Here is a 26,975-nt window from a genome sequence, read left to right on the forward strand (position 1 = left end):
ATACTGGGAGTGAAATTAATTTTGTATATTTTTCTATAGTTACAAACAGAATTTGGCTGATGCTGAAATGTCTGGCTGATGCCGAAATGTTTGGCTGATGCCACAAGCAAGTGGCTCCACATGCTTAGCTGTCAGACCAGTGTGCTGTGCCATCCTGGAAGATATGCCCCAATCTCTACTATTTTCCTTCAATGTTGTACTTTCTTGGAGGTTGCAAATACCAACCTTCATAGTTTTGCTTATTTCCCATGCTTGGCTAAACATCAGTTCCAGTTGGATGTGTCACTTCCAAATGTCTTCAGCCTACCACAGTTTTGCTTAACTCTTTTGAAGACTTGTTCACAAATTCTGCCTTGGATCAGAAGATGCACTGTTGCTTGTGTGCTCTCCTCATTTGCAGAGGTATTGTTGGAGAGCATGTGCTGTCAAGAGAATTGAAACTTGCTGCAGGGCTCAGTTCTTTTGCCAGCTGTGCTGATAAGCTATGTACAGAACAAGTCCAAGAGCTTTGTGTTTCGATCAAATTGAAGCTGTAAAGTATAAGATTGACCTGGAAAAAAATACTGGAAATAGTAGCAGTGGAACTGTTCACTTCAGTCTCGTGGAGGAACATCCAACCTAGATGTATGGTTAGCAGAATATAGGGTTTCTTATGCTGCTGCCACAGGGGGAAGATAAAGCTACCAGGGGAGTGTAGAACAACAGGTATTGCATAGGGAAGTGAGGACGGGAAGGTGGAAGTTTGGAAGCTGAATACTATGACACCAAGCAGCACCACTTTCGAGGCCTGGCGTTTAACAGCCCCATGTGCCATCTTCCCTTGCTGCACGGTTAGTTCCACACTACCCTTGCGGGAGTGCTGCAGGAGCAGCCTCCGTTCCCTGCCTCTCCCGTACCTCCAGGTTTCACGGATATCGAGGGAGAGCTGTCCTCTTCCCCGCTCTACGCTCCCCGCCCCTGCTGCTCTGGCGGAGGCCGCCCCAGGGGCCGGACCGGGCCGGACGAAGCAGGGGTTGTCCCGGGAAGCACCGCCCTGCCCATGACTCAGCGCGCCGGGAGGCGTCTGTGACGGGGCGGCCGGGCTCGGGCACGTTCCCTCCCCTGGCCACGGGCAGGGGAGGGGCGGCGGCGAGGCGGGTATTAGGCCGCAGGAGCCTGGGCGGCGCGGTGGGTTGGAGCTAGAGTGGCCGGGTGGCGGCGAGAGGTTCGCGATGCCGCTGTTGTTCTTGGAGCGCTTCCCCTGGCCCAGCCTCCGCACCTACACGGCGCTCAGCACCCTGGCCCTGCTGGGCGCTAGTCTCAGCGCTTACCGCGCCCTCAGCCAGGCCCCCGGCGTGGCCGCGGGCTCTAAGCTGGGCGAGCACCCTCGCCGCGGCGGGCTGCGGGCCCTGGACGTAGCCTACTACCTGCTGTCGGACAGCCTCTGCGTCTGGGTGAGCCCGGGGAGGGCGGGCGGCGGCGGGGCCTGCAGGCCCAGCCTGGCAGGCGCCGCGGCCTGCGGAGAGGCCTCACGGGCTCGTCACTGTTGGGAAGTTGCGCTCGGGGTGAGGGAGGCGGTTCCGCGGGACGCAGAGGGGGCGCCGTCGTACCGGCCGCTCGCTCGGGACGGGGGGATGCACCCCTGCGTACCCCGGGCCGCTGCCGCTTCCGTTCCTCCCTCACGTGGCTGGATGATGGGGCTGCGTTAGAGCCCGGCGTCCCAGTCAGGTGCTCGTGTCCGCTCCCCGGCATGGGCGGGTTTGGGGTGAAGCTCTCGGCGGTGGGTGCCCGGTGGGCGCTGCCCCAGGTACTTTGTGTCTCCTCAGCTGGATCTGTGAAGGAGACCACCGGGTGCTCGATTTGAAAACAACGTTTAAAGCCATGCCGGTGAGAGGGAGCATTCTCACCATCTAATTAAAAAAAAGGAAATAATACTGTAGCTCTTTAAACCCAAACCTGACAATGGTATATGCTTCTTGGCTCACTAATTTCCATAGTTTAAATAAAAGCTCATCAAGGGGATATCAAAAACCCAGCTGAGTTGCTGCTGTTGAGTTTTGTCTCAGTCAAACGTGGTGGTAGTAGGGCATCTTTGCAACCTGCTTATTTGACTGAGGCACTGGGTTTTGAATATACCAAAAACATTCAGCCTATTGAAACTTCATCTTGGGACTTTAAATTAAGAGCTCTGGAAAAGTTTAATGTATGTCCTTTAGAAATGACTGGGTGAGGCTACTTCATCATCTTCCCTTCCCCCTTTCAGTATTCTGTGTAGGTCAAAAGTTAATTATGAGTGTCTTTGTCCGATGTGAGAAGCAGTTTTCCCAGGTCTTTGTATTCTGCTCCTTGCTCCTTTGCTGTAAAGCAGTTTCCCAAGTAGGATTGAAGTACATTTGTTACAGGAGGGGTAATGCTTCTAATGCTTCCAGGCAACTTCTAAATCTTGTACCTCTTTCCTGTAGCATCAGATTCACACTGGAGTTTTCTTGTCTGCCATGTGTTACACAAAATGAGCATCTCGGGGATCTGTGAGTTTTGTCCCTGTGTTCCTCGGTGCCCAAATATGCTAATCTTTACAAAACAATTTATTGTGAAGAGGTAAGCTAGTTTTTTGGCTATACCAGTGTCTCAAACTGACCATGTTAGTATTTCTAGAAAAAAAGTTAAGTGACTTATCAGCTACTCTGTGTGTCTTGGAATTGGCCAGGCTTAAATTTCACCCCCTCAAAAAACAGACAACCAATACTGTTTTGTGAACAATGGCAGGTTTTGTTAAACTTGTTCATACCCCTTCTCTCCCTCTCTTCCTAACTAGGAGGGCAGTATTTGTTGCTGACTGCTTGCTTTCTTTCCAGGTACTAGTGAACACTGCCTGCTGTTTTCTGATGCTGGTGGCTAAGTTTATCCAGTGTATGGTGTTTGGTCCTCTCCGTGTCAGCGAGAGGCAGGTAAGACAGCAATGTGTTGTCTTGGATGTGGTGTTTTCATGATTTCTGGGTGTGTGACTGGTGTCTGCGCGTTTCTATATGTAATTGCTGCAAATACATAAGAAGAGCAAATTTTAGGCCTACATAAAGTTAAATCTCACCATGTGGTTAGCTAGCATAACCATAGGCACAAGTTTCCAGTTGATTTGTGAAGGGAACTTTTTCACTGCTCCTATTGTATAAGCCCACGATCAACTTGAAAATCCTGCTTCCTTAATGAACTTTGTCAGACTTCTTGCAAGTGCAGTATTTCAGAATACTTATAGCATGGGTTTTGCCCTATTTGGTTTGTAGTTGGCAGCATTTCTCCACTGTGCTTTGTAGCTATTTATCAGCACTGGCATTTCGAGTTCCCTCTTGTACTTTTTTTTTTGTGCTGTGATGCTGGAAAAGTGCTTTATGTTCTCATATGCCAAGTGGATGGTTTATGTGCCCTCATGTTTAAGAGAGAGTAGGGAGGCATATGCCCAGAGAAAGGAGTTAAGCAGGGCTGAAAACTCAGGTGGTTTAATCTTGTCTTGGGCCAGGTGAGAATATTTTTAAAAATTCAGCATTAAACTGCAAGTTTTTTAAAAATAGGGTCCTGTGAAAGATGACAGTAGCAGCAGTTTGAATAGGATCTGTGTATTTTTTTAAAAGTCAAAGGCAGAAGATGCTCTCTGTAAATGCAGCAGTGGTGGTTTGAAGTGTGTTCATGTATTTTCATTCAAAAAAAAAATGTGTAAATGCAGTTCTTCAGGAGAAATCAAGCTATGATGATTTTTGACATGCAGAACTGAGGCACATAAAGTTTCACTAATAACCATGGGTCTCTCAAGGCCTGTTGTTATTTGTTATTCACAGGTAGAGCCTCTGAGTGAAGTCTATTAAAAACAAGGCACTGTCAGACTCCGTTTTGGTTTACAGTTTTTATGTTTTATGCGTAAACACAGATTACTTTTCCAGACTCTGTTGACCACAAGGATGTGGAATTTTAAACAGTGATGATTTCAAGGATGTTCTTTATCCTCTTAAAAAGTGAAGAGAAAAACAGGAACAGTATGGATCCATTTGTGTTTGGGCAGTGGGAGTATGATTCTGTTCCATGTAAAGGAAAGCTGGTTATTAATACTGGCGAGTCAAAACCAGACGCATCTTGAAGGAATTCTGGGCCTGTCTTAACTAAACTCCTGGTGATTTCATCATGGTCTTTAACAAAGCATTATATTTCATGAGTGTTTTTATCCCCAACGAACTGGCTTGCTGTCTGCTGCTTGAAACTATCGTATTGTTTCTTTCATACTACATGTGTGTGGGAATAGGTTCTTTTTCATTGCTCATTTGTCTCATTCTCCACTGCAGGCATTCTGCTTTTTAAGAACAGACTTTGTCATCTTCTGTTAATCATCTGTGCTTTTGACAGGTTCTTAGAAGCAAGGTGCTAAGCTATTTGGGCATTTTGTATAACTAACCGTGGCAGCTCTCCTAGCAGAGTACTTTGTGTTCACAGCCTGGTAGCTGTGTTGCTTGGGAGTGAAGAATCATAGAATTATAGGATGGTTTGAGTTGGAAAGCACCTTAAGATCATCTAGTTCCAGCCCCCTGCCATGGGCAGGAATGCCTCACACTAGACCATGCCGCCCAAGGCTCTGTCCAGCCTGGCTTTGAGCACTGCCAGGGATTCTTTGGGCACCCTGGTCCAGTGCCTCATCACCCTCACAGGGAAAAACTTCTTCCTTTAACTGAAATCAAACTTGGTTTGTCCTGGCACCTTAGGCTTAGCATTGGGTTGTGGGCATTCACACTTAAGAGACCTGTTTTCTTGGTCACTGAAGAGTGCTGTCCAATGAGGCTTTACACAGATGGAGTTTTAGGTGGGTAGGTAAGTGAGGATATCCATGTTGGTGGCACTGTTCCTGAGAGTACCGTGTGTAGGACATGCCCAGCTCCTGGTTTGTCATAATGCATTAGGCTTAGAATCAGGGTCTGGATGTTTGCACTTGGGGAGCTGGTTTCTGGGGTGCCTGAGAGATTTACCACTTCCTTGGGTAGCCTGTTCTAGTGCCTCACTACCCTCACAGGGAAGAACTTCCTTATATCTAACTGAGATCAAACTTGGTTTGTGCTAAGCTAAGGGTAACAAATGCTATTCAAGATGTGTATGCAGCAGGCTTTTGATAACATATTCTTATATTCTGCTTTTATCTTTTTTCCTATACAGTGTGTCCACCTATAGGTGAAGCTTCAGATTTGGCTATAAGAGGGTCGTGCTTTAATACCCTTAGAAAACTAACCAGCTTTATGCCAGATCTGTAATTGTTTACTCATGAGGCTGTGCAGTCTCTCATGATCTCACTGTTCTCCACACCGAGAACGTTGGCCAGTCGCCCCAGCGCGGCCAAATATGAAGGTCATAGAACAGCTGCACACCTATGTTTTCCTGCCTCCTTTGGACAAACAGTCACGATGAACATAACCCTATATACTCTACCAAATACACTGACGAAAAGCATACTTTATGTCTCTCAGTCATGAGAGGGAATACAATCTCAGCTAGGTTTCTGTCATTACAATCATAGAATCAGCTAGGTTAGAAAAGACCTTTAAGATCATCAAGTCATAGAATCATAGAATAGTTAGGGTTGGAAAGGACCTTGAGATCATCTAGTTCCACCCCCCCCTGCTGTGGGCAGGGACACCTTATGCTAAATCATATCACCCAAGGCCTTGTCCAACCTTGGTCCAGGGATGGAGCATTCACAACCTCCCTGGGCAACCCATTCCAGTGCCTCACCACCCTAACAGGAAAGAATTTCCTCCTTATATCCAATCTAAACTTCCCCTGTTTAAGTTTTAACCCGTTACCCCTTGTCCTATCACTACAGTCTCTAATGAAGAGTCCCTCTCCAGCATCCCTATAGGCCCCCTTCAGATACCTTTACCCAGGACTGACCAGTCCACCACTAAACCATGTCACCAACTGTCTCGTCTACATGTTTTTTGAACACCTCCAGGGACGGTGATTCCACCACTTCCTTGGAAAACCTGTTCCAGTACTTGATCACCCTCTCTGTGAACAAATTTCTCCTAATACCTAGTCTAAACCTCCCCTGGTGCAGCATGTGCATTGTCAGTACTTTTGCTACAGTAACCAAATGTCTTTCCTTTACAGCATCTCAAGGATAAATTCTGGAATTTCATTTTCTACAAGTTCATCTTCATTTTTGGTGTGCTGAATGTTCAGACAGTGGAAGAAGTAGTGATGTGGTGCCTTTGGTTCTCTGGACTCGTGTTTCTTCATCTTATGGTTCAGCTCTGCAAGGATCGCTTTGAATATGTGAGTTTTGATCGCAGGATGTTTTCTGGGACATGCAAATTTAGTTTCTGGTTTGAGCACTGCTTCCTGATCAGTTACAAACAGATCATTTAGACCTTTTCCCCACCCTGCGGCTCTGAACACGTGCACCTCCCAGTAGCTTTAAAGTGCACATCAAGTGTACTGTTTCAGTTTTCCTGTGAGACAAAGGAGCTGAAGATACTTACTTCTTTTGATAAATTGCAACTTCTGTGTGCCCTGTAATTACTATTACATAACTCTGTGAGATAGTTCTCCCTAGTGAAGGAATCTTGACAGCAGAACATCCCTTAGGTTGGTGCCTTCTAGGATTGGACCATGAAGCCTGTTTCTGTGCATTCTGTGCTCAGGTTTCAAGTTCATTTACATCTACCAAATGTTGTCTTCATGCAGTGCAGCTTTCTTCATAAGCTACAACCCAGTTTCTGTTAATACCAAGTATAAATTCAGTAGAGATGCAGAAAGTGAAGACTAGGCAAGGAAGAAGGAATTGGAATGTTAACAGTAACATCTTTAAACTTATATAATGGACGTGCAGTTTCCTCATTCTCTGTCATGCAAGAGAAGTTTGAACTAAATTGAATCCGTGAAAATGCTTTGCATTTAACTTTTTTTTTAATTACTATCCTGTAACGCTGTTCTTCACAAGAAGCTAAGCACTAAGCTTGAAACTAGATTGGCTGGGGTTAGGAAAATGGAGTCAGAAGCAAACAAGGCAGTCATCTGGTATTGTTCAGAAAGCTGTGAAAGAATAAAGCTCGTGGAAGAAAATCCTTATTACATTCCTTCTGCATTCAAAGCATGTATTGTAATTCTTTACTTGAACAAACAGTACTTGTGTGATCTGCCTTGAGGACTCAGGGGGATGTGAAGCTGAACCAGATATAAAGGAGGAAGATAAGCAATTTAAAAACAAAACATGTGAATCAACTTCATCAGTCAGACCAGAGGGAAGTTTTGGGCAACTGCTTCTTTCCTTGTCCTGTTCTTACCTTTTGTGCCCTGAAAATAAAGGACTGGACTACCTAAATAATTTGCCTCTTGAGTTGTCTTTGATTTCGACAACCTAGGTGTAGCCTACTGCTAAGGTAGTTTAGAGAATTAATACACTATGCATGCTATTGAATGAGACAACTATTTTCAGCAAATTCTATCCAGGAGTCTCTAGCTGGAGATGTCTCCTTCTTCCAGAAGAAGGTAGCTTTGGAAGAACTAGAGGCAATATATTAAGGTTGGGTGTCTTTATAAAATGCATGTTTATCCTAAGCAGATGGTGTAGATTTGATGCAGAAACTGTGTGAGAAAAGTGTCTATGGTTTTCTTGCACAGGTGATTTAGACATTGCATCAGATAACTGTAATGATCCCTTCTGGCTTTAAAAGCCTGGTGACTGTAAATGACAGAGAAATGAATGAGACTTTGGGATGGTGTCTGGTTTTAGCTTTATCCTGCGTCATCTATTACTACATTGTGTGGTTGAGGTCGTGAAATTGGTTTTATTCTAGAAAGCAAAATATTTTCCTGGATGAGGACTTGTTTGATGAGGTGACTATGGAAGGCAGAGTGGATGTAGTACTTTAAACCTGTTCTGTGTTTATGTATTTGTGTTGCAGCTTTCCTTTTCTCCTACCACACCTATGAGCAGCCACATCAGAGTCCTGACCCTGCTCATAGCCATGCTCCTGTCCTGCTGTGGATTAGCCCTCATCTGTGGTGTTATTGGCTACTCTCATGGCATGCACACATTGGCTTTCATGGCAGCAGAGGTGAGACTTCCTTCCCATGTATTGTGGTTTCTGCTTTGCTTTTTACCCCTTACGCGAGAGTACCTTGGCATGCAGTGGGTTTTCTTTTACTTTCTCACAAGGAAGAAACTCTGAAGATGCCCTTTCATGTTTTGGAGTGGTTACCAAGTCTGCTTTCTCTCTTTAGAGTTTAGTTTTTAGAGAAAGCGGCTATGCTTTCTCTCTTTAGAGTTTAAGCCTTCAGAAAATCTTTGTCTGAAGGAGAGAATGAGAGTATAAATCTGTAGAATGATGCTGAAACCAAATATGAGAAAAGTAAAGGTTGTGCTTCAGGAGCGTTGCAAGAAGGTTAGTTGAAATGGCTGCTAGGGAGGGAGAGAGTGTGTATAAAAGTGTAATATGGAAATGTGCATCTCAGCCTGTTCCTTTGAGGTTGTATTTCCTATTTAATTTCTCCCCCAAAAGAATGAGATGATGTTTGTGCCAAGAGTAGTGTCTCACCTGTGATGAGCAACATGTGTTCGTGCACTCCTGAACCTTTGGCTTCAGGGAGTAAGCAGGATGTCTTTTGGAGTGAATATCAGTATGTTTCTAATGTCATGGTGGGTTATTGCTCTCTGCCTGAGAAAGTGATAATCTTCAGCAGTGCGGAGATATCGTGGTTTAAGCCCAGCTGGTAACTCAGAGCCACACAGCTGCTCGCTCAGCCCCCTGCTCCCTTCTTCCTCCACCTGCTCCCGGAGGGATGGGGAGGAGAGCTGAAAGGATGTAACTCTCGTGGGTTGAGATAGGAACAGTCCAGTAACTAAGGTGTAACAGAAACCACTACTGCTGCCACCAATAATAATAATGATAAGGGAAATAACAAGGGAAGAGGATACAACCGCTCACCACCTGCCAGCCGCTCACCAGCCTGACCCAAGCAGCGTTCTTGCCCTTCCGGGTAACTGCCCCCAGTTTATATACTGGGCATGACGTGCTGTGGTATGGAATCCCTCTTTGGTTAGTTTGGGTCAGGTGTCCTGTCTCTGCTTCCCCTCCTCCCTGGCAGAGCATGAGACTCAGAAAGACCTTGGTCAGAGTAAACATTACTGAGCAACAACTAAAAACATCGGTGTTATCAGCGCTGTTCCCAGGCTGAAAGTCAAAAACACAGCACTGCACCAGCTACTAAGAAGGAGAAAAATGACTGCTACTGCTGAACCCAGGATGGTGTCTACCCCTTGTTCCATACCATTCACGTCATGCTAAGATCCCTTATTTTTCAATATATCACTCTTGTCTGATACGTGTGTGTGTGTATATATATATATATATACATATATATATATATACACATATATAACCTGTATAAATGGCAAGTCAGTTGTGTTAGCACATCTTGGTACAGATAACAAGTAGCATGTGTGGTTTGGTTTTCATATCCTGTCTTGAAATCATACTTGGAGTTAGTCAGCTGATAGTGGGATAATATGATGCTGGTCACACCACAGTTCAGTTATTTCATATGTCAGCTTACTTTTCGCGAAGTAAAGAGAATATGCAAGGCCAGATTTGTAACTACACAGTGGAAGGGTATTGAAGATTTGTGTCTCTAATAGGTAGGGTCTCGGTGGTGGTGTGTCTCTTGTCTTGGTGTGGCAGGAAGATGCACTGGCTGTGTGTTAGCATCGTGTAAGTTTATCAGGGAGTGTTGCAGCAGCCAAGGGTTGCCTCGTTGGTGCTGTGGTGGTGTATGTGTTTTGGGTTGCAGGATGTGGCCTAACTGTTCATTTCAGTGATACCTGTTCTGTCTGCTCATGAACAGCCTAAGTGTGTGTTGCTCAACTAAGCCATGGGTCTAAGCCATGGATCCACACATCCTGCTGTGCTGCTGGTGACCAGCAGAGGAGGTTTGTGGGGAGGGGGTAGGAAGGGGTCTCCCACCCTTGTTTGCAACTGTTGGCGTTTGAGCATGCTCCTGACCTGAGGGTTGTGCAAGCCTTTTGGGTCTGATAGCCTCTGGTGGACTGTGGAAACTTGACTGATTGTTTATTGAACTCATTTATACTTTGGCCTCCGCAATATCCAAAGGCAACATTTAACTCAGCTTTGTGTACACAAAAGAGCTCTTCTAGTTGTCCTGAATCTTCTGTCTGATAATGTCCTTGGCTGTCATCTCATACATTTATGGTGAAAAACTGCAAAGAATCATTCTCTGTTTACTCTTCTTCATACCATTTGTGATTTTATAGACCTTCCTCCTGTTCCTCTTCTGACTTCCCTTCCAAGCGAAAAAACTCTATTCTGTTTAACCTTTCCTCATTTTATCTTGCCCTTTCATTAACATTTTAGATATGCCTCATCTGGATTGGGCAGCTGTGAGTAGTTTATTTGATTTTAATACCCAGCAGTGATGTGAGTGGAATAAAACATTTAGGCTTCTCTCTCTAGAGGTACTAGTGGCGACACCTCACAGCAGTCCTCAACCTCTCGGCAGAAAGCATTAAATCTTTCAAACTAAAATATTTTCCTGGTGGTGGCTTGCGTGATGCTGTTCAAGAGGGGCCCTGACAAGTGTATTCCATTAGTGTGTATTTAATTACATTGTTACATTAAGCTATTCATCTCCTAACTCTGCAGACGTTGATTTAGTTTGATGCTTAAGGGTTTTCAATAAAGCAGTATAGGTGTTTTTCTCGTGTTTTAGTTAGGCTTCATTTGTTCTGGATTGTTTGTCAGTATTTTATTTTCTGCAAAGGATAGACATGAAATGTCCAAATGCCGGGGGTGGGGTGGGGGTGGGGGGTGTTGAATAGGGACAGTCTTTCTGACTATACATTGAGCTTTTTTGTCTTGCTGTGTGGTATTTGAGAATTACAGTATAGCAAGTAATATCCAGTCTGTCTATGTACCTTTTTTATTGTAAGAAGGAATTACTCCATTCCTGTAGTAGCCATCCTCTGATCCCGTTTCATACATCTCAGTTAAGGCCGCATGATGATAGTGATATTCAAGTCTTAGAATTGTACCTTACAAGGTTTCCTGCAAGGCTTCTCATGCTGCATCCATTATCCCTGGATTTGAGTGCCTTCCAGTTGTGTGCTAATCTACGTGACTAGTATGTCTGCAGTATCATGGAATCCATGAGGAATAAGCGGTTTGTTTTGAGCAGAGCAAGAGCTCTTGGGGTGTTGGTACTGAAAATGGCCTGCTGTATATTTAGAACCTCAGACTGTGGAGTTGCGTAACTTGAGAGGCAGTGTTCTACTTCCTGCCAAGCATTTCTCATGTCAGAACGCTGAAATGCGTTAACAGTGGAAGAACCAGAGACCAGGGCCTTGATGCAAGCTGTGCTAGCTCGTACTTTTAATTTTGATGCTACTGCTGCCTCAGCACTAACCAGTGTAAATCATGTCTTGGAAATACTAACTTCTCGATAGTTGCAAAGACTAGACTCTTCAGATTTCTGCCTGATAGATGTCTTCCTTGTTGGAGGCCTTATGCCACGGGTCTGGTTTTGACACAGATTTATGTTCAGTGGCATATCCATCAAGCAGCTCAGGTAATCATTCTGTTTTACCACTTGCATGTTTAGAATTTAGGTGTATTTACTTGTCCTCTGTGGTCTGTCCAGTGTTTCCCTATAGCCAAAGACCTTGTTTGAATAAGGTGTAGTCCTGTACCCACATGCAGGAAAACAGGAGGCAGAATAGGGTCTCGTAATCTGCCTTGCAGGAGTGGCTAATGTGCTTATTTAACTTTTTTTTTATAGAAGATGTTTGTAATGAGAACAGCACACCATGCTAGGTAACTTGCTGTTACCTTCTTGATGTGTTTTTTGTGTTTTTGAGTGATGTGAACGTCTTATCCTGAAGCCCTGCTATGGATAAAAGATTGCACTAGTAAATAGTCATAGAAACACTAAACTTTAAAGGCAATTAGTAAACAGTTGGCAGGTATGTTGGATATTACTAGGGTTTAAATACATATAGAAGCATTTTATGCTTTTTACAAATGGAAAAAAAAACAACATCCAAACCAACTGCTTTATTGCTATATTGGGTTTTGATAGTTCTTCCGTACTTGTTTTTAATACTTACACTGAAAGCATGCCATCAGACCAGTTTTGCAGAAATGGTTTCAGTTCCTCATTCTAAATCCCCTGCATCTTGGTGTCAGTTGACCCCTGCTAACTACAGGGCCGACTTTGAAGGGTTTGTCCTGTTCCATTTTCTTTCGCTGGGAGTATGCAATGAGGGGATGGGGCACTGTGGGCCTGATGGGTTAGAGAGGTGATGGACCTGTGTTTCTTAGGTGATAAGAGCCTTGGAAATGTGGTTAGGTGTTCTGGAATCAGTTCTGATAGACTTTTTTCTCTGTACTTAGGCTAGAGAGGTAAGAACTATTAAAGGCAGAAGTTATTTTTGCAGCCTTCACATCTCAGCCAAGGGGGGAAATAATTTGAAAGTGCTTCTGTGGTTGTTCCTCAAATTCCTGCTACTGTTTGATTCTTCAAATTTTTCTTGAGCAGTGGTCAAGAGAGATTGTGGTCTCGACACTCATTGAGTGGTAAGAACTGAAAAAGATAATACATTCTATGTAGTGGGTAAAAAAAAAAAAGAGACTTAACAGCAGTGATGCTAGTGCTCCAAGAGCATTGTGTGGCCCAGAACAATTTCTTGCATATTTATTTATAAGCTTCGTGTTTGTCACAGGTATACTGTGCACACAGTTGTCTCTGGTAACCATTGGAACTTGTTAAAATGCTGCAATAAATGCGTTTTAGCCCTTTAGCACCTGCCTCTGGACCGCTATCCCTGCTGGAATGTTAATATGTCTTTTATTTCCTTTTTCTCGTCTTTTGCAGTCTCTGCTTGTGACAGTTAGAACCACACATGTGATTTTACGGTGAGTATCTCATGTTTTGCAGGATGGCTGTTGAAGAAGGTGGTGACTATCGCATGTTGATCTAAGAGGTGTATGTAATTACCTTGTTAAATTGCAAAAGCACATTTGGCAGTGGTCAAAGGTGGTTAACTTTAGCCTGTGCTATTTTTAAGCATAAATTCTGCAATGCATTGATAGCTTTAGTGGGTGCTAATAGCTCGAGGCATGGATTAAAATGGGTTGGTGCTACTGTATGAGAGTTAATACATGTTACTTAATGTCATCCTACTGGAATGTCCAACTACTACAACTGCTACAACTTCTGCTTTGGAAGAGTAGCATGCTTGTGTATCTGTAATGCACGTGTGTGTGCAGATGTGGGATGTGACATGTAGAGCAGAACCTCTTGGTCCGGGTCACTGCTGGCATTTTGGGTCTGTCATCAAACTGTAATGCTTCACCTGGGAAACACCTCATGTACTGAAAAGTGTGGGTCTGTAGTTACTAAAATCCCTTTTTTGGTACATGCAGAAATTTTTAGCAAATGCAACATCTTTGTCAGCTGGTGGTATCTGTAATGCAGTGTGGGCTGAACACTGATTGATTGCTTTTTGTCTTTTTAAAATGTTGCTGTTTGAAACAGTAACATTAAAGAAAAGTCCCTAAGGAACATAAAAAGTGTGGGCACTGAGCTCAGGAGGGGCAAAGAATCCATATCCAAAACCTGTTTTTAAAATGGAGAAAATGGTTTGAATGCTAGAGGTTTACAAAAAGACAGAATAATGTTAATTTTTCTGCTCTTACAGATATGTAATTCACCTCTGGGATCTCAGCCATGAAGGAATGTGGGAGGGCAAAGGCACTTATGTCTACTACACTGATTTTGTCATGGAGCTCACCTTGCTTTCACTGGACTTGATGCATCACATTCATATGCTGGTATGAAATAATGGATGTAAGGTTGAGCACATAGACTGGCCTTAAAATAAAGGGTACTGGGTGTATGTATCTTATATATTTTTTTTCTTTTCTTATTTGATTTAAATAAAGAGGAAAATGTATGGGGGTGGTTTCTGACATTCTTTACTCTTGTGTAATTGGCGTACTCACAAATAACTTTGTTACGGAGTATTAACTACTGTGTAATAACCTGTTTAGTAGGTGTTTAATTAGCTTTGCTATTAAGTAATACCAGCCTGACTTATTTTCATTGGCAGCAGGGGACATAAAGTTGCACAGGATCAAATACAGTTTATTCTTATTATAAATGCTGTGCTGCTTAAGTTGTATCTGAAGATGGAGTGGTAATACCTGTGAACATAGAATCCTCACCTAGTTTGGGTTGGAAGAGACCTTAAAGCTCATCTGGTTTTGACCACTTGCCATGGGCAGGGACACCTTCTAGTAGACAAGGTTGCTCCAAGCCCTGTCCAACCTGGCTATGTGTGGTTAGTTTGGAAGTCTCGGTGAAAGAAAAATTCTTCAGTGCTGGTTTCTCAGTTTCTTTTCCTTGTAAGACCTGGTGCAGTTCCTTGTGATAGTTTCTGATCACCTTTCTGTTTTTTCCTGAAGCTGTTTGGTAATATTTGGTTGTCAATGGCGAGCCTCGTGATTTTCATGCAGCTACGCTACCTGTTTCATGAGGTTCAACGAAGAATACGGCGGCATAAGAACTACCTCCGTGTAGTGGGAAATATGGAAGCTAGGTGAGCCTTTTATTTGCCCTGGGATCTTGGAGAGAAGAGTCTGATGAAGAAGTTGGGATTCCTTTAGGTTCTTTTCATATGTGATGACAGTGTAAGCTGGAGAGATGCAATCTTGCAAATCCAGCACTTAAGTCTTTACACTTAGAGTGGGTTTTTACCCATTTTATTTGTTACTGGGGACACACTTTCTGGTTTTAACAGATATGTAGGATTGACTTTTATAATAGCAGTATTACTGATAAACTATTACTGGCAACATGTGAACTCCCCAGACCAGCTTTCCTCTCCTTTATTCTCTTGTCACTCCACCAGGATAGTATACATAAGCTCTACAGAACTCTGCTTGTTTTAGTTGTCAGATACTGGTTTTGGCTGTGATAGAAATGAATGCTTTTAATTTCATTAGGCCATACTATTCAGATATTGGAATCAAAATATTAATTACAGTCTGCTTTAGGCTTTAGGTATATATTTATTAAACCTGAAGCCAACTCTGAAAGACTCTGTACTTACAGGGGAGCTGAGAGCACTTTGAGATTACTTTAGTCCATGTCCCTGTAGTGAGACCATCTAGAGGAACTGGGAGGCCTGCTGAAACCTAGTATTGTGCCAGATACGACTGCATCTCTGATCCCATGTTTTCATAACTCAGCCATGACTTTAATGACTTCAAGAACAGCAGGGAATTTTGCTCTTTCTGTACATTGCTGTACGGTTTTCCTTGTGGACTTCAGTGGGTTTGACTAGCTCTGATGCCTTCTACTGTAGTCCAAATGGAGAAAGAAGTCTGACTTATCCAGAAATTCATACAGGGTGTTTTTTTTTGTGAGAAGTCATTTAATGGCTGTAGTATCAGGTTAAGAGCTGCATAATGAAGTTCATCCACCATGCTTCATCTCTTCTCAGTAAGGTGCAGCTGCTAAACCCCTTTAAGCTGCTCACAAGCCTGTTTTGAGTTGCAGGTGCCTCAGACTTCCTGTCTGAGTGACTTGATGTGTTTCTGTCATTCTGATTTTTCTGGAAAAACCACATTCTGGCTTCCTCTTGAACTTGCCAACAGCAGCAAGCTCTCTGCCTTTCTGTAGTTGTTCTTCAGGTATATTCCACACCAGCACTACTGTGAAATGTTGTTACACAGTTCATCTCTCTATTGTCTGTGTTTGGTTGCTACGTAGTAGCTGCTTGCGTGGTGCTGTGGTTTAAAAAGAAGATAAAGGGTTAAAGGTAAATGGGGGTTGGCAAAATCTGAGACCGAAATTAGTCAGACCATAAATGCTTTTGATCCCAAGAAGATCTCTTAATGGGTACGGCTGTTAAAACTCATTTAGAAAAATTACATAAGCCAAATCTACACAGATTATAACTTGAGGTTCTCAACCTCGTCATATGTCTTGGAAGATACTAAGTAAAAGCTTTTTGCACTTGGGATGTATGGGCTGTGCAAAAAAAAAAAAAGTGTCTGAAAAGTTAGCATGGGGGATAAGGCTTTCTCAGTGTGGGATCCTCTAGACGGGAGGCCATCCTGAGCTGGTGTACTGATTACTTCTGTCTCTTCCTTTTTCTTCTTTGTAGGTTTGCAGTTGCAACACCGGAGGAGCTAGCAGCCAATAATGATGACTGTGCCATTTGCTGGGACTCCATGCAGTCCGCACGCAAACTCCCTTGCGGGCACTTCTTCCACAAGTACGTTTCTGGGGCTGAGAGGGTGCACCTGACTGTGGAAAGGGAGGGAGCTATGGGCATGTCTGAAAGTTACAGCAGGATGACAAGTAATGAACCATCAGCAGAGCTGTGCATGCTTACTGCTTGGGTTATCTTGTTCGGCTTCTAATAACAAAGCACAAAGTCATGTTCACATCAGTTGTTTCCGTGTTTGAGTTGTTTCACCTGGTGCATTCTTTCCCCCCCCCCCCCCCCCCCCCGCTTCCCCTCTAAGGAAGAGTATGCATCTTGTCAACTAATGGGAGGTAGTGTTGAGTTATGGTATCTCAGTTACAAGTCTGTATCCTGCCTTGCTGTGTAACTGCTTGGTAAAGCACATTTTTTTGCCCTTTACTTTATCCTACTCATCAGCTATTCCATGAGGGTGTGTTGATTTTTGGGTGAGGAAGGAAGAGTGGAGTTAGATCCTCAAGTAACTTTCAGATACCAGCTTTAAAAAGAGAACAGGGAATATTTTTATATAATGTGGTGCTTGCATGCTGAGGTACCAAGGACAGTTGTGAAGGCCAGGTCAGATTAAATGATTTCATGGGGTGATGAGTCCATATAGGCTGTAAAAGAGGGTGACCAAATTAGCTGTAGAGGCCCCTAAGCAGCTGTTAGTTGGAACTGAAAGGCTTTTGGCCAAAGGATCTCTCTATATACTGTGTCTCACAATCAGCGGGTAGTGAATAGTAGCAGTTGCTTGTGGAGACAGTGTGCTGTGGTAGATGTTCTTTCCTTGGATCTTCTGTAGCAGTGCTTACATTTTCATACCTGTGGTTAAACATGAAAGGAAATACAGGGATTGAATCAGGAATTCCTGAAGTTCCATGTGATTAACATGCATGGTCCATTAGATTGTCCCTGTTCCACTATATAAGCAAGTTACTTTATGCAAATAGCCTTCTACTTTTCTGGTAACTGTCAAACTAGAGGTTGTAATCTGTGTGCTAATTTGTTGTCATTTGTGACAACCCTTGCCATAAATATTTATATGTGTTCCAGGAAGCCTCTAAGGAGATAATGTGCCTCTGTAGCAGACTTCTATTCCAGTGCTGCTGAATCATATGAATATCTCATCACCTACTGAGCACTTGAGAAGCCCAAGGTCTTCTCTTCAGAATTGTTTTTTCTGTATCTAAAAGGATTCTTCTGTATTTTTTTCTGAAGCTGAATTACACTTACATTGTTTGTGCATTTAGGGAGGGAACCTGTTCCAGTGGATGACTTACGTGTGCATATAAAACCAGATGCAATTAATAATCTTTTTACAACCTAAGAATGGTTTATCTCATAAAAACCTGGTGATTTTGCAAACAGGCTTAATTACATGGCATGCTTTATCATGGCCATTTATTTGGCATAGAAGAGAAGATGGTAGGGAAAATTCACATTGTTGTGATCTATTCTGTGCCTTAATTTTAAGGAATTTTAATGGGAGTAGGTGTCTGAATATCTTAGGCTGTGTTAAAACTCTTTCCTTTCTCTTTCAGGAAGCAGTCAATTTCAAAAGAGTTATTGCTCTGAGGTGTTGCCATCCTTGGCCTGTTAGTTATCCTACTGAGAGGCTTCAGGCAACCAAGCCGTTCTGCCTGTGTGGCACAAAATGGGCATAACCACGGCTGGCTTACTGCAAGCATTTAGGGCTTGGTGCTGATGCAGCCTGATAGGGGTCTGTGCCCCTTCCAGCATCTTGATGGTTGAGCCGTTGAGCAGCACCAGCATGGTGGTAGCTTGTGTCACTCTGCGTGTTTCACAGATGACCTTTTGAGTACAGCTCTGGCAGAGGTTTGACTTTGCTCTGTGCAAGGTGATTTTGCTGTGGTGATGGAGATGAAGTTGGACAGCATTGGCAGTGCTAACGTGCTAGCTGTGCTGATGACCAAGGTGGTAGATTTTTACTGTAGTGCTTTGGTTCTGGGAAACGCATTGTTGTAATTTCTGAACACTGCATATCCCTCCATGTAAATATCATAGAATCATAGAATAGTTAGGGTTGGAAAGGACCTTAAGATCATCTAGTTCCAACCCCCCTGCCGTGGAGAACACTTTGGCAGTGTGTTTGTAGGCTACAGCTTCAGGAGCTGTGTGGACTGTTTGTGTCTTTGACTTTGCAATAGTCCTGCAATTAGGACTTTTTCCTTGTTCTATTAGCCTAAACCTGTGATCTGTGCCTTTATTTGCAAACACACAATTTGGGAAACAAATTTATTTGATCTTGTTGCATATCTTCAGGGCCAGGCTACAAGTGTATTTGACGTTTTTTCATATCTTCAAGGCTAGGCTGGATGTAGTTCTGGACAACCTCATCTAGTTCAAGATGTCCCTGCTCATTGCAGCAGGGTTGGAGTAGATAAGCTTTGAAGGTCCCTTCCAACCCAGAGCAGCCTGTGATTCTAAAAGACATCTGGAGAGGGACTTTTTTTGTAAGAGTATGTAGTGACAGGAAAAGGGGGAATGGTTTTAAAGTGAAAGAGGGTAGTTTTAGATTAGACATTTGGCAGAAGTTCTTCTCTGTGAAGGTGGTGAGGCCCTGGCACAGGCTGCCCAGAGAAGCTGTGGCTGCCCCATCCCTGGCAGTGTTCAAGGCCTAGCTTGGACGGGGCTTGGAGCAGCCTGGTCTGGTGAAAGGTGTCCCTGCCCATGGCAGGGGTTGGAACTGGATGAGCCTTAAGGTCCCTTCCAACCCAAACCAGTCTGGGATTCTACACCTTTCTAAACTGTTTTGGGACCTTCTGCTGGAACAAAACCTACCCTGCGAGTGGGACATATGTGTTGTAATAAGAGATCAGTTCCGTGAAATTCAGTACTTCCATACTAAAATTAGGTTTAACTTGCCAACAGATACCACAATTTGGTCATATCAGTGTGAATCAAAAAGTAGGCACAGCTCTGGGTGTTTAAACCTGCACTTTCTGCAAGACAGCAAATGTTCAGAATTAAGTAAGCATTGTAATGGCACAGCACTCATTAGTATTAATAAATCTGAGAGTTCCCAAGGTGGTTCTTACTTTGGTAGTGATTTGGGTATTGATAGTGTTGAGAAGACATTAGAAAAACTTTGGGGGTACCATTGACAGATCATACTGTGAGAACTGCTATGAAAATGTGTTAGTGTATATTAAATATTTGTCCAGTTGGATTTTGTCCTTTTTCAGTTGGAGATGGTGAGAGAAAAGCTTTGTTTCCCTTTCCAGGCAAAACTTGCTTGTTCTGAGCTGAAGAGACAACAAACTCAGTGTGTTTTAAGTTTGTAATAAATCTGCATGCTTGCTTATAAAAAGTGAACACTTTGTGTTTTTCTGAAAGAAATGAGAAACCTAAGCCAGAGCCATCAGGGGCTCATCAGGTGTACCTCACAAATTATCTCTGAGCAGTCTGTACGCTGATGTTCTCTACAGAATCTGCTACAGCTGCTTGATGTACTTGTGATACTGTTGTCTTGGAAAAATGCTGGAAGCTCTTTGTGTTATTACTGTTTTCCTATCAGCTCGTGCCTGCGGTCCTGGCTGGAACAAGATACATCTTGCCCCACCTGCAGAATGTCTCTTAATATCACTGACAGCCATCATGTGAGGGAGGATCACCAAAGGGAAAATATGAATGAGAACTTGGGCCCTGTGGCAGTAGCAGAAGGCAGACCACGCTTGAACCAGCACAATCACTTCTTCCACTTTGACGGTGAGCTAAGCATATTTGACATGTGGTGCTGCAAATAAGTGAAGGGAGCAGCCTTCTTGTAGAAGGTCATTCTGTCCATGCTTTAGTTGAAACTCAAACCATGCTTCTGCTTGCATTTGTCAAATATGTATATGTTTCTTACAGTTCTTTTGCAAGAGCTCAGATATATAAATCCGAGGTTGTCCAGAGCTACAAAGATTTGTTGAAAGATTTTGTACAAATGCTCCTTTTTTCTTGATCTGTTGTGGTTAGCAGCTTTAATACTGGCATTTATTCATTGCCTGTCATGTTAATGAGCAGCATGGGAAATTCATGTGTCTTATTTTGTTACCAGGTGGCAGTTAATCAGTGGCAGTCAAAGAGGGAAAAAAACTCTGTGGTGCAGTCTTAAAGCTGATCTTTCCTGTATCTCCTAGCTAAATGGGAGGTTGTCAAAACTCCCATTTCCCACTCAATTTGCAAGAAACTTACAATGCTTGGTTAGGTGCAGAAGCTTATTCCTAGAAGGAATCATGTAGCTAGAACAGTTTTTTTTTTCAGTGATATAAGTGCTCCCAAAGCAAACCTCATGAAGTTCAACAGGGCCAAGAGCAAGGTCCTGTACCTGGGTTGGTGTAATTCCAAGCGCAAACACAGGCTGAGCAGAGACTGGATTGAGAGCAGACCTGAGGAGAAGGACTTTGAGGTATTGGCTGATGAGAAGCTCCCCATGTGTGCACTTGCAGCCCAGAGACCCCCTGTGAGCAGCAAGTTGAGGGAAGAGATTCTCCCCCTCTATTGTGCTCTGGGAAGACCCCCCTCCTGTCCCTGCCCGTGGCATGTGGGTGGAACTGGATGAGCTTGAAAGTCCCTTCCGACCTAAGTCATTCAAGGATTCTATGATGCTGTGTTGCTGTGATGCTGCAAACTTACACAGTGACCCCTTCTTCAGCTGTGCTGGTTTTGCAGTTTTTGAAGATTGTGGGAGGACAATAACGGGCAGAGAAGGGACAGACACTTCTAGGTGTGCTGAGGCTGGCAGATAGCTTCTTGCATAGCTCCCACTTTCGGGGTGCTTTAGGTCTCCAAAGGACATTTAAATTTAAGCTACCACTGTTTTTTAGTAGGTGTCCTCCTCAGTGCTCTTGAGTGACTTGGAGACCTCCAGAATTACTGTAGAGATAGGAGAAGTGTCACAGAGCAAACTGTGTTTACTTAAATGGAAATACAGAAGGAGGAGGGAGCTAGCCCCGTGCCCTGCTGTGTTGAGCCTAAGCAGACAATTGCGTCAGTCACTTTTTGTTCAGTTGCTGCATCCCTTTGTAGTGACATTTTCTCAGTGACACCAGCCATGTGTAGCAGACCCATTTTGGGACGAGATTCAGCCTGTTTAGAAGCTGTCCTTTTTTCAGTAAAATTGCTGGAGTTACTCATGTATTCCAGAACTGAATTTGGCTCTGGCTTGTTTGATTTTTCCCTTTAATGGAAACATTAAAACAAGAAAAGGATGTGTTGTTTCCTTGATCCTCTTCTGTCCCTGAGATCGGTAAGCCATTATGACATGTGTTTGAAGAGAGCATTGGCAGTTAGTGATTTACTCCAGTGAATCAGTAACTCAGTGGCTGTCCATGTTTGGGAGACCTTAGGGATGGATTGCACTGCAGAACTTCCCTGATCTACCTTGTGGAAATATGAAGGCTTACGTCACGTACATGTAGAAATACTTTGCCTGCTTGATTCTTGCTTGACTTTCTGGTGATTTCTTCTTCTTAGGCTCTCGAATTGCCAGCTGGCTGCCCAGTTTTTCAGTAGAAGTGATGCACACAACCAACATCCTCGGTATCACACAAGCCAGCAACTCACAGCTCAATGCTATGGTAAGAATGCTTCACTGGTTTGTACCTCAACCTTCCTGTTTGTGCTGTTCAGGGAAGAGGTTCATGGAGAACAAAAGGGGAAAGAAGTCAAAACAGTGTTTAGATAGTACATGAAAGCTGGGAGGTTTTGTGTGAGAGAAGCTTTATTTTTGTGAGGTTAGGGCTGTATTTTGTGTCGAATGTGCAAATATAAAAGAACAGGTCTGGAGGTAGGTAAATGAGGGAGAAAAATTACGTGCACTTTCTGAGTAGGTAGGTAGACTCTTTTTTCCTCAACTTGCCTAGTGCAACTTTAGCTTTTTTTTTCAGTATTTCACTCACAACTTGTAGTAGCAAAGGGTGTGAGTCTGTAACCACAGGATTTAGCTGTTAGTCAAGTGGTAACTAAGCAGACCTGTTCTATAGCTCTTGATTTTTTTTTAATTTATATTTAATAGCACTAAGCTCCAAGATAGCTGTTTCTGTTTGAATGTCTTGTCAGTGTGAGATGGAGATCTCTCTAGCACAGCCAACTATTGCTGATTCATGATGAAGACAGGAGTGTCAAGCATCAAATCCCATGTTTGTTTAATTCATACTCTAATGTAGTGCAAAAAGAAAAGGGTATCACCTCATGAAATGCTTTTGGTTCGTTTAGTTTGAGAAGTGCTCTTTCCTTTGAGTTCTTAAAACTAATGTGTAGTATAGCCTGTTAATAAATGTTCAGTGAAGTATTTCAGTAAAGTAGATCTCTGGATGTGAGATATCTCCTGTAGCCTTTATCACTGTTGAAGCCTCAAGAGGAGGATAAGGCCACAATTTATAGGAGGTTTGAGGCAGGGAGCAGTCAGATGTTGGGAAATGATTTACTAGGTGAATATGCAGGAGCTCTCCATTTAAGGTCAGTTTAGTTTTCCTTTTAGTGGGCACAGTGACACAAATGTTTTTTTGTTAGAGATGAGTAATGATTTATTAGCATTGTGTATTATTAAAAGTACAGGAGAAACTTACATTAAAATGTCCTCTTTAATGGAAAGGCCCAGGTTAGTGAACTATTCAAATGTTACACATTTTTAACAATAAATAAGTGAAACTCTCCTTTGTGTTACTGAATAAAAACTAGGGAAGTATTTGGAGGGAAAAGCCAGAGGCTGAAATGCTGTATCAGTTGTTTTGGTCAGAAGCTGGTACAATGGAGAGTTAGGTTTGCTGTGCTTGTGTTTGAACTCACTGTCAGCTGATGCATACTTTTTGCTTTGCTCTGAAAACTCCTTCCGCCCTCATTGTTTAAATTTCCCTCTTCCCCTTACTTTTACCTATTTAATTTGGGTATTATTTAAGTAACTTGAAATTCACTAATAACAGTTCCCTGACAACTCAGTTGAGTTTACTTGAGCTTTCAGATCCTGTTAAACTAGTTTGTAGGCAGAATAGGTTTTTAAAACATATTCCACTTGTCCTTACCAGTACCATTTTGGAATCCACCTGGGACAAAGGAAAATACCACTATTTATATATTTTTTTTTTGGTGTTGATCTGATTTTTAGTCACTCTCATGAATTTTGTATAGACCTTTATGAAAAATTCTGTCAGAGGGTTAGGAAGCTTTTGAAACCATTTTGCATTTACAACACTGTTCAGAAATCTATATTTTTAGGATCATGTGTCTCTATGGATTTGCAGTTTTGGTATTGGCATTGTTAGAGTTATTATTGACCTATAAATCAGTGCCAGCATGGGTTTTCTTTCTCTTGTGTGGATTACCATATCATAAACAGCATCTTTGAGCTGTTTTTTTTTTTTTTGGCTTTCTGTTGCGATACTTACCAGCTAACTTTTGTTTACTGCTGGTCCTCACTGTATAAACCTTGCTTTCTCCAGGCCCATCAGATTCAGGAGATGTTCCCTCAGGTTCCTTACCATGTAATTCTACAGGATCTGCAGCTAACTCGTTCAGTAGAGATCACCACTGACAACATCCTAGAAGGGCGCATCCAGGTACCTTTCCCCACACAGGTAAGTTGTAAGACGTTGCACCTACAATAACTTCATTGCTTATCGCAGAACTAAGCTTGTTAATAATGAGTGAGGGGAATGAGGTAAGATTTAAGCTTAGCTTAAAGCGGTATTGCTATTCAGATTTTACCTTTAGGAAGATGTTGCAGTCAGAAGCACCAAACTAGTTTTGGAAGTCTAGTGTATGTTCTATTTCTGTTTGCAACATCTGACTCGGAATCTCAGTGGTATGTGACTGAGATGTACACATCTGTTCCTTGCATTGCTTGGTTTTCCTGGGTGTTCTCTCTTTTTTTTTAATATGACAATTTAATATGATTTATTATTGTTATTGTTATTATATTTTATTTAAATTATTCAACTGTTTTAGTTCAATTACTAAACTGTTCTCATCTCAACCCACAAGTTTTCTTACTTCTACCTTTCCAGTTCTGTCCCCTACAGGATACAATTCTGTATCCTGCTGGGGGATAGTTAGTGAGTGGCTGTGTGGGGCCTAGATGCTAGCTGGTGTTAAACCATGACAGTCCTTTTTGGTGCCTAACATGGGACTCAAAAGGGTTGAGATAATGACAGATGTGACCAGAGTGTGTTAAGACAAATGTGATAATTCTTTATATAAGTTTAATAGTCACTGGTCACAGTGTTGATCTATTTGCTCTCAGAGTTGTTGTGCTCAGAGTTCCGTAGGTCCTTACTTGCTGTATTTGTCCCTTTTATGCTGTTTGTTTCCTCTGGGGCTGGGTTAAGGCCATCATGTTGATGTACTAGGTAACACTGGCTTACAGCATGAAAAAATTAATAGTTGTGAGGCTAATCTGGTATTTGTACTCAGCATTGCCATCATCTCTGTACTTTGAGAGCCGTCTCTCAGAAACTATTAATGATTGCTTTGGAGAGCCAATCAATGAGGGAAAGAAGGGGAAACACTTTCTCTCGCTCCTTCACCTTCTCCTTCTCCTCCAGGCTGCTCCAACCCCTTCAACAGACATTGTAGTTCCTCCATCCCCCAGGCCTGGCAGTGCAGCTGAACCAGGGAACGAAACTATGCCAGTATCAGTTGTCCCTATACATGAGAAGAAATACTGGGAGCAAAAGTTAGCTCATCTAGTAGGGGAGGAAGTGGGTGGGACAGGCTCCTCTAAAGCAGAGCCATCACAAGAAGAAGAGGAGGAAGAGGAGGAGGAAAAAGAAAAGGAAGAGGAGGAAGAGACAGAACTCATGAACAAGGCAGTAACCACCCAATCCCTGTCCCTGAGTGAGTTGCGAAAAGATTTCAGACGTCATCCAGGTGAGCACATTCTCACCTGGCTGCTCCGATGCTGGGATAATGGAGCCAGTAGTGTGAAATTAGAGGGTAGGGAAGCCAGGCGGCTGGGATCCCTTTCTAGGAAAGGAGGCATTGACAAATCGATTGGAAGAGGAGCACAAGTCTTCAGCCTCTGGAGCCGACTTCTGTCAAGTGTGAAGGAACAGTATCCATTCAAGGAAGATGTATGTCACACAGTCAGGTGGACATCTGTGGAAAGAGGTATCCAGTACCTGAGGGAATTAGCTGTGCTGGAGGTGATTTATGACGACAATGAGAAGTTATCCAAAGATCCGGATGAAGTCAGGTGCACACGAGACATGTGGCAGAAGTTTGTACAGAGCATACCATCATTATATGCCGACTTGTTGGCAGTAATGATGTGGAAGGATGGAGAGGGACAAACAGTGGATGAATTGGCTGGCCGGCTCTGGCGTTATGAAGCAGGTCTCTCTTCCTCCCTCATCTTGGCTTTGGAGAAACTGTCCTGTGAGTTTCAGCGACTCAGAGAGGATATATCCTTCTCAGCATCTATACGGCCCAGTATTTTGGCTACTAAGAACAAGGGTCCGTGTGCGCAAGAGAGAGGATATAGTGGGTACACACCACGGGGTGCCCTATGGTTTTACTTGCGTGACCATGGAGAGGATATGAGGAAGTGGGATGGAAAACCTACTGCTACCCTAGAGGCACGGGTACGTGAGTTGCAAGAAAAAACAATTGCAAAAGGGGGTTCTTTCAGGAAAATTGCTTCTCCAGTTTCCAGTGGGCACTTTCCCAGACAGAGAAGGGCTGATCTTAATAAAGGATCTTCTGATTTGTATTTACAAGAAGGGAGTAACAAATACTATTACCAGTATTAGGGGCGCCCTGCCTCCAGCCAGGTGGAGGAAGGGGACAACTTGGGTATACTGGACTGTGTGGATCAGATGGCCTGGCACATCAGACCCACAGGAGTGAGTATAAAGCTGTATTAGATGTAATTGCACAGTGACAGGAATCCCAACAGGTGACTGTATTGCAGGCTGAAGTGAGAATGAGTGGGAAAAGCACTGAACTGTGACAGGCCCAGAGGCTCTGTGCATCCTTGGCATAGACTGTCTCGGAGGGGGTACTTCAAGGACCCAGAAGGATAGCAGTGGGAATGTGGTATAGCTGCCTTGGAGATGGAGGAACTTAAGCCACTGTCTACTTTGCCCAGTCTCTTGAAGGACCCTTTGGTTGTGGGGCTACTCAGCCAAGTGGTATGCTGCTGTTGATAACTGCTAATGTATTTTTCTTAATAACAACCATTTCTCTGCCAGCTAGTGAAAGGGAAACAGGCTTTCTAAGGCCTTTTGGGGTTTTAGAGAATGCACATCCCAAATTACGGTCTGACTGTAAGCCTTCTCTGGCAAGTGACCCAGAAGAACAATTTCAAATGAGGCCCTAAGCAACAACAAGCCTTTGTGCTAAAGGTACACCATGTAGATGGTGTACCCAAGAGTCGGGCCACTGAGGTACAGCAGAACAACCAACAGGTGGATCAAGCTACTAAGATTGAGGTGGCTCATGTGGATTTATATTGGCAACATAAGAATGAATTATTTTCAGTCTGGTGTCCTGTGACACCTCAGGCTACCAAGAAAGTGATGCAACATATAGATGAATTTGTGATTCAGGGGTAGACTTGACTATGGACAAGAAAGAACTGAGTCAGGCATGGCATCTGGTGGTTATATCACATCCCCTGTCATGCACCAGCCTCTGGGAAAACTGAACAGTACAATGGGCTGTTAAAAACTACAGTGAAAGCAATGGGTAGTGGGAC

At 43.2% G+C, this 26,975-nt stretch overlaps 1 protein-coding gene across 4 annotated transcripts in view; it reads left to right on the forward strand.

Annotated features, from left to right (window-relative positions):
• Positions 1 to 1,042: 1,042 nt before the first annotated feature.
• AMFR (autocrine motility factor receptor) overlaps positions 1,043 to 26,975 on the forward strand; it is a 33,877-nt gene continuing 7,944 nt past the window's right edge. The window contains exons 1-12 of one of the 4 annotated variants that reach the window (XM_061468956.1): positions 1,043 to 1,433; positions 2,835 to 2,927; positions 6,118 to 6,282; positions 7,914 to 8,066; positions 12,895 to 12,935; positions 13,721 to 13,853; positions 14,487 to 14,620; positions 16,193 to 16,303; positions 19,815 to 20,005; positions 21,758 to 21,861; positions 23,722 to 23,856; positions 24,823 to 26,448. In XM_061468956.1, coding sequence (XP_061324940.1) covers positions 1,212 to 1,433; positions 2,835 to 2,927; positions 6,118 to 6,282; positions 7,914 to 8,066; positions 12,895 to 12,935; positions 13,721 to 13,853; positions 14,487 to 14,620; positions 16,193 to 16,303; positions 19,815 to 20,005; positions 21,758 to 21,861; positions 23,722 to 23,856; positions 24,823 to 26,028 — 2,688 coding nt within the window. In that variant the 5' untranslated portion in view covers positions 1,043 to 1,211 and the 3' untranslated portion in view covers positions 26,029 to 26,448. Of the gene's footprint in view, positions 1,434 to 2,834; positions 2,928 to 6,117; positions 6,283 to 7,913; positions 8,067 to 12,894; positions 12,936 to 13,720; positions 13,854 to 14,486; positions 14,621 to 16,192; positions 16,304 to 19,814; positions 20,006 to 21,757; positions 21,862 to 23,721; positions 23,857 to 24,822; positions 26,449 to 26,975 lie in introns of those variants that run through there. The other 3 variants (XM_061468959.1, XM_061468958.1, XM_061468957.1) reach the window with 3 other exon arrangements.

Source organism: Pezoporus flaviventris, unplaced genomic scaffold (assembly GCF_033815535.1).
Source record: "Pezoporus flaviventris isolate CSIRO_AGI_PZ_B2104156 unplaced genomic scaffold, CSIRO_AGI_Pfla_v1 ptg000054l, whole genome shotgun sequence".
Lineage (NCBI taxonomy): Eukaryota > Metazoa > Chordata > Aves > Psittaciformes > Psittacidae > Pezoporus > Pezoporus flaviventris.